Source organism: Tasmannia lanceolata, unplaced genomic scaffold, assembly GCF_043159265.1.
Source record: "Tasmannia lanceolata isolate RefF3 unplaced genomic scaffold, GAP_Taslan_0.1 ptg000012l, whole genome shotgun sequence".
NCBI lineage: Eukaryota > Viridiplantae > Streptophyta > Magnoliopsida > Canellales > Winteraceae > Tasmannia > Tasmannia lanceolata.
Window position 1 is genome coordinate 39918222 of NW_027518689.1, and position 10879 is coordinate 39929100.

Genomic DNA, 10879 nt, shown 5'->3' on the forward strand with positions numbered 1-10879 from the left:
CTGAATAAACTGTATGGACTAAACATTCTTCTTTTTAATACTCTAACCGTGTAGAATGCAAGTAGGACTTACGACATTCCAATGGAAGGTCTGATTTTAAATAGATCGTGACCGAGACATGAGAAGTAGGATCCATAAACACTCCAAATCTGATCTGGCCGATAAGGAATATGAATGGTTTGTGAAAATACAAAGTTGGATACGATTAGAACTAGATTCGTCGACAGTGGGGGCAGTGCTCCTCAGTGTATTACAATGAGATCATGTCTCACAATTTACTTTATATCTTCAGTCGCACGCCTATGATAAAAAACAAGAACTACAGAAGAAATCAACAGTTTGGTTCTTGTTGGAAAGAAGCTTTGGATGAAACAACAGATTAAGCAGACCCCGGAATATGGTAGCTTACCAAACAGCATATAAGGCACTTCTGGTAAAAAATTTAGCACAACATTTAAAGAGAGCATCAAATGAAAGCATCTCTTTATCCAAGAACAAGAAAAGAAAAAAGAGAGAAAATTCAATAAAAGAAGAAACGTGTGGGCCATAGTTACTAAGTTACAGATGATGCATTGTCCATCATAGATTCTAATGTAACAATAGCAAGACCATCAATAAATACTACCTGTTTTTTTGTTTACTTACCGATTCTTCATCTATTCACAAGCCAACTTGGTGTCAAAGCTGCTTAGACAGATAGCAAAAGCCTGAAAAGCAGATAGAGGATAACGATAATCCATGGTAAAAATATCCTTCCCAACCTTACCAAACTGGAGTATGATCTTATCGTGCTCTGGCGGTGCGGGTTGTGACGGCGTCGGAGCTCCGGCAGCCGGTTGAGTCGCGGCAATAAGCTGAAAATTCTTCACAGATGCAACAGTAACTCTTCCCCTGAAATTCAAACACCAACACTGCAACTGCTCGTGCCACCTCGGTGCCTTGTTACGAAGAACTAATGGCCTCTCTTTACCATCCTCTTCATCTTCTCTGGCAATGGCTATGTCCGAGAATCGGGAACTACTAAATTCAATTGATTGGTCGATGGATTTCGAGAAGGAGATGCTCCCAAAAGAATCCTCGAGGGACCGGGGAAGGAGCTCGGGTTGGCCGGGGACTGTCCCGCCGGCGTCAAGGGCGGAGGCAGGAATGGAGTGCATGGTGCAGTGCATCCGACGTGGGCCTCGTGTGCCCAGGACATTCAGCTCGTATGTGACTTGGGCGATGTTGTAGGTGCCGGTGGGGACTTTTGGAGAGACTTTCTTGGAGTAAAATCTACGGCTTGAGCGACCGGGTGGAGAGACGACCATGCCGCTGTATGGGGGCTGAGTATCATAGATTATAAACTTTGTGCCGAGGAAATTTGACCTGGAAAATGCACCATAAACACGAGTGATGAAACTTGGTTTTTGGAATATAATTTAGGGAAATGAGATCAGTACAACCATGTTTTGATATTTTCACTAACGCATCTTGTCTTTTAGTATTTAATGAGCTGCCAACAGGTTATTACAGTTCCCAAAAAGCTCCCACAAACCAATTTAAAAAAGAAAAGACAAGTTGGGTCTGAGCAAGTCTTAACACATGATGTTGTCTATATTCCAAACTACTGAATTTTCTGTTGAAACATGGTCAGTGCCAGAAGATAAAGAAGGATTTGCATACAAGGAGTTTTATAACAGGCCAAAAGAAAGAACACAGGTTTTGAATTATGAAAGAACAGAGGTTTCGAATTATGTGGTTTTTATTACCTTAGTTTTCCAATGTAGGTGCTGCTCGATCTTGATATGTTGCCCGCATCCATAGAGATGACATACTCCGTGCAAGTGGTTCGGCGGTTTCTTTTTGCAGAGAGGAGAAACTTCCCATTTTCAACAAGCAAAGCTGCGACATTGAACAAATGAATTATTCATAAATTAAAAAAAAAAAAAAGCAGCAGAGCCAACAGAAACAAGGAAATACCTCCTTTTGGAAGCAGACACCTAATTTACAAGCATAATCTGATTAGCTCATTTACATATTACTTTCATTTGTACTTATTCTTAGTCAGGTGTCTCCAACTCTCTATCATTACATTTTCGCTCAAAATCTTGATCAGCAGCACTCCTCGAACAGTGGTTCAATCGTACCATATGAAATTTATTGGTTAGAAATGTGACACAAATATCATAAGTAATTCTCTTCTTAAGATGTACTCACAGTCAGGCAAGAGGCCAATTAATCACCTTAACAAATAAAAGCACCTAGAATTGTTTTTGTTTTTTGCATTAATTAGAACTTTATTTTATGATTTTGGAAGCTCAAGACAACTTTTTATTGCAGATTTAAATATAGGTTCCGGCAGACAGAAACGGGACAACAAGGACACAACAACCATGGGACTCAGCCCCAAAACCTCCCCCCCAAGGAGGGTGTATTCTTGACCACTCGAACTACAAGGGTCTTGGCAGCTTGAAGTAAACTTTCACGGTATATAAACTCCAAATGCTAAGGAAATCCCATTAGCTTCTCCCTTCTGGAAGATTTCTAGATTGTATTTAAATTATGCTGCGACGGATAATGGATGATGAGAAATAGACAGTTCTTTCTACAAAAGAACAATGATGATCACTACAAAAATCCAAACCAGCAACCAGACTGATGAGGTGGCAAATGAATGGTTGGACTTGTTCAGTTCATGATCCAGTATGAGTCTAAACCATGGTTTAAATATCACTATACATCGGCTGATACATCAGATGTATAGTGATATGGTAACGTAGCAGTGTACCAGATCCAATAGAATGAAGAAAAAAAATGGTGGAATGAAGAAACTGAGCTGTTTGAAAGACTAAACAGGAAGTGATATTCTCAGACTATAACACTGATCAAGATCTAAAATCTGGAGGTAATTCAACAGCTGGAATCAATAGTTATTCAAACGATAACACAGGCTGAGATGGTTCTAAAAGCAACAGTCCACACACTAATGGAAGTAACTGTCCAGATGCTATGGTATCCGGTTCCTTGCAGCGAGTTCCCAAGGGAGGAACAAGGTCAAACTAATTCGAAGAGAATTCTACTGATCTACAGTAGACAAGCAATGCTACTAGATCTAAGAAAAAGAAGAAACAGGAAAGGGATTAACATAGATGTAACAGATAAAAGAAATTGGAATGAAGATCAAACAAGAGATACTCATTTCAGCAAACCATACAACTGAAAAGGAAGATGAGAAAAGGACCTGAATCTTCCAAGGGACTTTTCTCCACCCTTCACTAGAGTAATCCTCTCCAACTCTACTCAAGAATCTCTTGAAACCAGAACTCTCTTTTCTCTCTTTTTTCCAAGCTCTCCAGAAATTCCCATGTAAATGAAGTCAAAACCCCTATTTATAGACAGAATTTCCACATTGCTTCCAATCATAACCTGCCATCTGTCTTGCTGATATGCGTCCAGTCCAATAGGAAACTACCACCTGTCCTCCAAGCCAGCTGTCAAGGACAAATGTCATTCCCAAGGTAGTGGCCCTAATTGCACTTGCAGTCCCCTAGGCATGTGGCATGCATAGAAGGTTGCAAGTACATTGGTCCCCCATCCACATATCAAATGTAGAAAGGCTTTGTAGTGGTTCCCCCTTACACATGCCACCTCATCAATTTGATGTATCACTCCTACATTTATCCTTTATTACAGCTTTGCCCCATTACAAACTTCACACATCAAGTTTCCATTATAAGAGACACTACAGTCCTTTGTTCGGCTCCAGGTCAAAAACCTGGTTCTCACCTATCCGTGCGATTCAATGATCCTAGCATTGATGGCAGATTCTTTACAGCGGAGATGTGAATGGGCAGCGAAAATTCTGTGTGAAGATCTCATAAATGTCGGGGATGTGATCTGGGTTGTCCCAGTGTATGAGATCGAGAGATAAAATAAAATGCTAAAAAGGATCTTGCAGAGAGAAGGGTTGTAGCGACAATAGACAATATAAGAGAAGCTTCTAGAGAAAAGCTTATATGGGAGAGGAGCAATCAAGCCATTTGGGTTGTCTCCATAATTTTTTAAAGAAACAATTCGAACCCTCCGGCTTGAATCTCATATGGGAGGTTTTTCTTTCTTTGTTTTTTTTTTTTTGGAAGGGGTTGGGGAGCATACACAGGAGAGATAGAAAGAGAGAGAGAGAGAGGGATAATACGAAAGCTATCATTAATTAGGTTTGGGTGTCATGCTAAAATAAGAAAGATGACTATAAAATATTTAGAAAATGTGTGCGATGAGAGGTGAGTAATTTTTGGAAAAAGAGAATCCTGGAATGATATTTTAGGTAGGAGAGTGATTTTGGTTAGGCTTTTTTGGATTTTGGATTTTTAATTTACGTTTATTGATAACATATTGTAAAATATATGCGTTTACAATAACATTGTGAAATGTATGTAATTGCTAATATCAATTACAGATGATGATCAGTGACTGCTTGAAGGGTAATTAGTATGCATGCATAGTTGTTAGTAATTTATTATCTTATTTCCTTAAACGTTTGCAATGAAGAGTAATTAGTATGCTTGCATAGTTATTAGTAATTTATTATCTTATTTCCTTAAACGTTTGCAATGATTCCCTTCTCTTTTAGCTTATATAGGTACTCTGCAATCTTAGAAAAGCGAAATTATATCGTATATGCACTCCACAATTTTAAGCTTTCTTTTACTAGTTTCCTTTTTTTGTTTTGATTATTTGAATTCCTTTCCAAAAGAATATCCATCAGATTGCCTAGACCCTATTGAAATCAAAGACTTGATCCAGTTTTTGGTGGAACCAAGTTTGCACCTGATTATGGGTTTTGATTATTGGCAGTAAAGTGTGTTTGGAGATGGATGAAATCAGAAAATAAGCAATGAGCGTGTGCACGCGTGCGTGTGTGTATCTAGTCACAAAAGAGGCAACACACATTCAACTGACATTTGGGTGGAACGAGGCAATAAAGAGAAATCTTAGGTTGTGTTTGGTTGCACAAAAGCTTGGCAGCCGCCGGAATTTAGCTTGGATTTGGCATGCCATTCCACGTTTGGTTGCCAAAATAGCATTGGACTCCCCTTTGACTCCATTGGATATCTCCCATGTAATAATTGCTTGTCTGGTGACTTGGATTCCTCGTCCCCTCATGACTTTTTAAACAAATTCTTCCAAAAGCAAAGTTAAATTTTCTAGGGAATGATGCTCTCTCTCTCTCTCTCTCTCTCTCTCTCTCTCTCTCTCTCTCTCCTAGTAATGACATCCCCTACTTATTCTCCTACTCTCCGAGTATATGCCGTGCAACCAAACACTACTTACACAATTCTCCACGGTAATTCCAGGCAAATCAAAATGCTTGTCTCATCCCTTTGACTTCCTATTCCAGTACTCTTCAAGCCACCCCCACTCAACCAAACACATCCTAAGTGTCACAATCAGGGGTCATGTGCGCATGAAACTACAAAGGACAAACAGAGGATAATGTTGTTTGATTTGCAGTTGAAAGATTTGTACATAAGTTTCACTGCAGCGTAAATCTTAGAAGCAATTTTCTCGCGAGCTAATGAAAGCAGTTCAGTAGGAATGGAAATTTAGTAAATGAAAATACATAGATCATGGGGGACAAAATGCTAGCATAGGAGAGGACGACAGAGTTCCATCATTTGATTTCACCACAGAAAGAAAATGAAATAGTAGAAGAGCACATCACCATGAAATAAGCATGCTATTAAATGAAACATCAATTTATTAAGCACAATGAGGAAAGAAGATCCCTGACTACAACAAGACATTCATGTAATGTATATAAGATCACTAAAATCCAACAAAGAAAATTCAAGAACCAGTACCAGTGCTCTGACAAGTAAATGGCAACCAAATTGTAAGAAAGAAATCTTACCCGGGCTAAGACATAAGAAGAGGCGATAAGTTAAATTTGATTTATCTCTCTTAATGAAGCATTGAATAGTTCCATCACGGGGCCCTGGCTGTAAAAGTCAAACATGAGAAGATTTACTCTACAATGCTCCAAAAATCACAAAAAATCCGCTCATAGATGAAAAAATGTAACTGCGTATGAAAGTATCTATAGAAGCCAGGCAACCTTAACCACAGTAGTTATGTTATGGCCCAGAAGGGCCAGAACAGGTAGTGAGTCAAAATCAAGCAGTAAAACACACAGATTACAGAGAAAAAATAAGCAAGCTGAAAGAACCTGCTTTAAGGACACTGGAAAAGTCAGCTTCCCACAAAACTCCGGGCTTCTAACAATTTCCTTACACATTTCCCTCCATGACCTGCAAACAGCAGCACAGGCAACTACATGCTTGCGTGCCGGCCAGGTATTTTCACTAGCCTCCAACCTTTTAATCACATCACGAAGTAATTCCGGGGGGAGGCTAGCCCAACAACTCTGCTGGATTACCAGGAACTGATCATGAAACTCGTGAACTGATCCCTGAGACTTCCCCCTTTGATGGCCAGACAACCTCACCTCAAAACTCCGCCTGGATAAGCTCCCGAAACCATCTCTTACATCACGAATTATGCTTCGGAACGACATCTAAGCTAGTAACCCCCAAAAGAAGTGTCACACCACGATTATTAGAGCTTCCCTTGTACACATAAATGTTCAGCCTACTTGAGTTTCACAATAATCGCGGACCCCCTTCCAACACTATGTTAAACTGCACATAAAGCAAATGTCACAAAAAACGTTTCTTATCAGATCCTCCGGGGAACCAAAATAAAAGAAGATCTTCATAAAGGGAAAAATGTAGAAAGCTAAGTTGCCACTCCATACCTATGATACAATTTATGGTGAACACCCAAAGGAATAACAACACAAATGCGGCAAACAGCTGCTAAATAATTATACCTGAATGGGAAAAAAAAAAAAAAGAAATTTTAGAAATAGTTTTCAGACTCTAAACAGATGAAAAGGCTCTTGATTTACCCTAAAACACACCAAACAGTGCAACCGTTTGCAAGAAACATGCTTACTGGAGAAGAGAAAAGCATAGCCACAAGAAAACCGCTTTAAAGCATGCCCTAAATATTAGGTATTTATAAAATCTAACGTGCAACAGGAAGACCGAGACTCCTGGGCCAACAAAAGTCAGACCAAAAAGAGCCCTACGATCAGATCAGCCTTTGATTTTTTTTTTCCCCTGTGACTTTCATAGAACAACTGGCTCCCACTGTGGCAAGTGCCGGACGGCTTATTTTAGCAAAACCTAGTATAATATAATAACGTGCGCCCGGCTTATGTTAGCAAAAATAAATGAAAAATACTAACATGCGCTCGTGGATGAAAAAACAGGGCTGAGGTCTTACCTGCTAAAACAGAAACGAAAAGGAAGGCGAAACGTATGCGGCAAGTTTCCTAAAGATCAAGCTCAGTAAAATCAACAGATGCGAGATTTTCCAGCTCGTTCTTTAGATAGAAAGAGTAGATTAGATCTTGTAAATGAACCAGAGTCCTCCACAGATCTGCAAAAAACGACGAAGCCTCTGAAACGAAGAAAGCTGAAAATTTTCAGCATGATTATTGCGGAAAAAGTGAGAAAAACACGAAAAGAGACAAAAACACGAGTTTCTCGCCGTGTGTTAGAAGAAAATGAAAAGCGAATACCAAATCGAAGCTAAATGTGAGATGTTCTTCGTGCTTTGCCGCGAAGAGAAAGGAAATCAAGACAAAAAAGCTAAAAAAAGAAATTTTCAGGATGAATCTGAATAAAAACCTTAAAAAGAAGCGACAACGAAGATTTTTAACAAGCGCATCTCCAAAATCCGAGTGAAACTAAAGAACTTCAGAAAAAAGGAGCTGAAAACTGAGTTTCCACACATCTCCGGATAAAAACGAGATTTGAAAAAAAAAAAAGATTTTTCCAGCCAAATACTAGAAAGGAAATGAGAAAAGCCAAGCGAAATTATAGATATATCTAGAATCTTTGCAAAAATTTAGAAAAAAAATCAAAGAAAATCTCAAAAACCAGCTGAAAGTACAGATCTACGAAATATGAAGCCAGATCTAAGAAAAAGACAAGAATCAACAGAGAAAATTAAACGCACCTTCAGATACGCTTGCCAGAGATCAGATCCCTCTCTTTACCAACCAGTTTTCCCTCTCTTCCTTTTTTTCTCGCAAGAATCCGGATTTCAAACCTCATTAAATCCACTTCAGAAAGAGGAAAAAAATAAAAGCATTTATTTTATTCCCTTGGACCAAAAGCGCCAGGCAATTAAGCAGGTATTGACTTTACCGTTCCTTTAACTGACGAAAATTGCAGAGTGTAAGCTCCCGCTCCTTTCCAAAGCTAAAAGCAGACCTGATTCTTCTCTTTCTTTTTGCTTTTGGATGTATTCCGTCTGGTTTTAAACGGAAGATTTGAAGAGGCGTAGGGGAGAAGCTTCCGATTCTTTTTTTATATCGCAAAAATACACATTGACTTGAGGTATTTGATTTCTGTTACGAGGTTAAAGGTTTGAATCTCTCCATCGTCTCTGCAACAAGGAGAAGGGAAAGATTTCTAGAGAGAGAGAGAGAGTCGTCCTTGTTTAGATTTACTTTACCTCGCTCTCACATGCTCTATGCTTTCTTTCATGTGCGAAAATTTATGACGAGGGATGCTTTCATCATGAAAGGCCCGCGGGGGTGGAGAATGGCTGGAAATTACCCTTGATTAATCTTTTTTTTCGGACGATAATAAATTCGCACCCCCTGTAGGATAATTCGCACCCCCTGAAAATGAGGGATGTGGCCGAGGCAACTTTTAAGTTTTAACGTTGAAACGAGCATAACGTATCCGTCATTTTCGGAAGTGCGGTGATATTTTCAACACCCACGCTCCCCCCGGCAGCGTGCATTCGCCCCCAATTAACGTCATATCACTGATTTGACGTCAAAAAGCGTCACTGTTCACTATAAGGAGGGCGAATGCACACTACAGTGGGGTGAAAATATAGTCTCCCTTTTCGGTTTTGTCAAGGGTATATTAGTCATTCTCCATCTAACAGGTTGTCAGTTGACTATTTTGTCCGGGCGAATTCTATACTTCTGTAATTTTGCTTTCACGTAAAATTCCCAGGACAAATTTTTACCCCGGCCAAGCTTTTGGGGCGATTGTTTCGACGGAAGTTGGGTGTAAAACGAATCTTTGATTTTCAGGTTAGGTCCCATCTAGTCCCACACCGGGAAAGCCCCCCAATTAGGAGGTTTCAGCATCGTTTTCCTCAGCAGCCCATCTTACGGTGGCTTTCACTCTATCCTGTTTGATAAGAGTACGGAATGGGGGCCGATGTTTAGTGAAAATACGGATTGCGAGCACCTTTTAAAACAAGAACAAAAAAAGAGCTAAACTTCAAAATCGGGTGGTCAAAAGACCCTGATACCCTTCCGACATCGACGGAGTCCTCCTTTTTCATTACTGTCTCTTAAATTGGCCCGATTCACGAGGCTTCTTTTGGTTCATTTAAATGTGTATTTGAACCGAGAGAACCTTGAGTTCGTTTCTATCTTGGTCGTCGGAAATAATTAGAGACGGATGGATCTTGACACGTGTTGGAAAACTTTTTGGAACTCCGACGTTATTGTCCTTTTTAGAACACTAACGTTATATTTTCTCACTTATCTTTTGGCTTTGAACGGTAGACGTTATCTTTTCTCACTTATCTTTTCAACACGTGTCAAGCATCCATCCGTCTCTAGGTATTTCCGATAAGATAGAAATAATTGGTACGGCAGCGGAAAATAATGGGTACGTCGATGAAAATAATGGTTACAGAGAGGGAAATATGGGTACGCCGGCAGAAATAATGGGTACGCCAATGGAAATAATGGTTACAGAGAGGAAAATAATGGGTACGCCGGCGGAAATAATGGGTACGCCGATGAAATAATAGTTACAGAGAGGGCAATAATGGGTACGCCGGCGGAAATAATGGGTGCGCAGATGGAAATAATAGTTACAAAGAGGGAAATAGTGGGGTACGCTGGCGGAAATAATGGGTACGCCGATAGAAATAATGGTTATAGAGAGGGGAATAATGAAATAATGGCTACGTCGATGGAAATAACGGTTACAGAGAGGGGAATAGGAATAATGGGTGCACTGGCTGAAATAATGGGTACGCCGATGGAAATATTAGTTACAGAGAAGGGATTAATAGTTACAAAGAGGGATATTATTAGAAGACGCCACCGTTTCATATTAATGTCCACGTGTCGTGGATCCGACCGTCTATTCATATTGGCGACGACCAAGATTTAAAGGAATCCAAGGACTCTGGGTTCACAGAAAGATTTCAATCCAAACCAAATCGACTATGTATAGAGTCTCTAGCACGTGTCAGGCATCCATCCGTCTATAGGTATTTCCGACAGCCAAGATAGAAACGAATCCAAGGTTTTGTGACTTCTGTCGGTTCAAATACCAGACGAACCAAAAGAACATCGTGAAACACGCCAGTAATGAAAAAGGAGGCTGAATGACGTTTATGTTGATGTTAGAAGGGTATCAAGGTCTTTTTCCAACCTGATTTTGAACATTAGCCCGTTTTTTGTTCTTGTTTTAAAAGGTGCCCGCAATCTGTATTTTCACTAAACATCGGCCCACATTCCGTACTTTTCTCATCCTGTTTTTTTTTTTCAAGGAAGGCCTTTCCACAGGTCACCTCTTCAAAAGTGATCTATGTGGTAACTTCACTGTGACTTTAGATATTTTAATACATAGCCCCTTCCTTCCTGTAGTCCTCTCCATAGGCATCCCTTCTGTGACGTGACTCTGAACATGTGACATGCTAGCTGCCCGAAACCCCTAGGAGGCTAAGACTTTGGAATGCTTTAAGCTAGACCTTTTAGACCCGTCCCATACTAAGCTGGGTCCCA

The 10879-nt window shown here is 39.9% G+C and overlaps 1 protein-coding gene across 9 annotated transcripts; it reads right to left on the reverse strand.

Annotated features, from left to right (window-relative positions):
* Positions 1-497: 497 nt before the first annotated feature.
* On the reverse strand, positions 498-8631 carry LOC143888194 (tubby-like F-box protein 8). 9 transcript variants are annotated; one of them, XM_077392543.1, is made up of 8 exons: positions 8256-8631; positions 8065-8125; positions 7327-7482; positions 6794-6868; positions 6206-6677; positions 5891-5978; positions 1749-1881; positions 498-1365 (listed from the first exon to the last, which is right to left on the reverse strand). In XM_077392543.1, exons 5-8 carry the CDS (start codon positions 6551-6553, stop codon positions 657-659), a joined length of 1278 nt encoding a protein of 425 aa, XP_077248658.1. In that variant the 5' UTR covers positions 6554-6677; positions 6794-6868; positions 7327-7482; positions 8065-8125; positions 8256-8631; the 3' UTR covers positions 498-656. The 9 variants fall into 9 exon arrangements, with proteins under 9 accessions (XP_077248658.1, XP_077248661.1, XP_077248656.1 ...); XM_077392546.1 differs by having other exon boundaries at positions 7327-7503; XM_077392541.1 differs by having other exon boundaries at positions 8065-8170.
* Positions 8632-10879: the final 2248 nt, after the last annotated feature.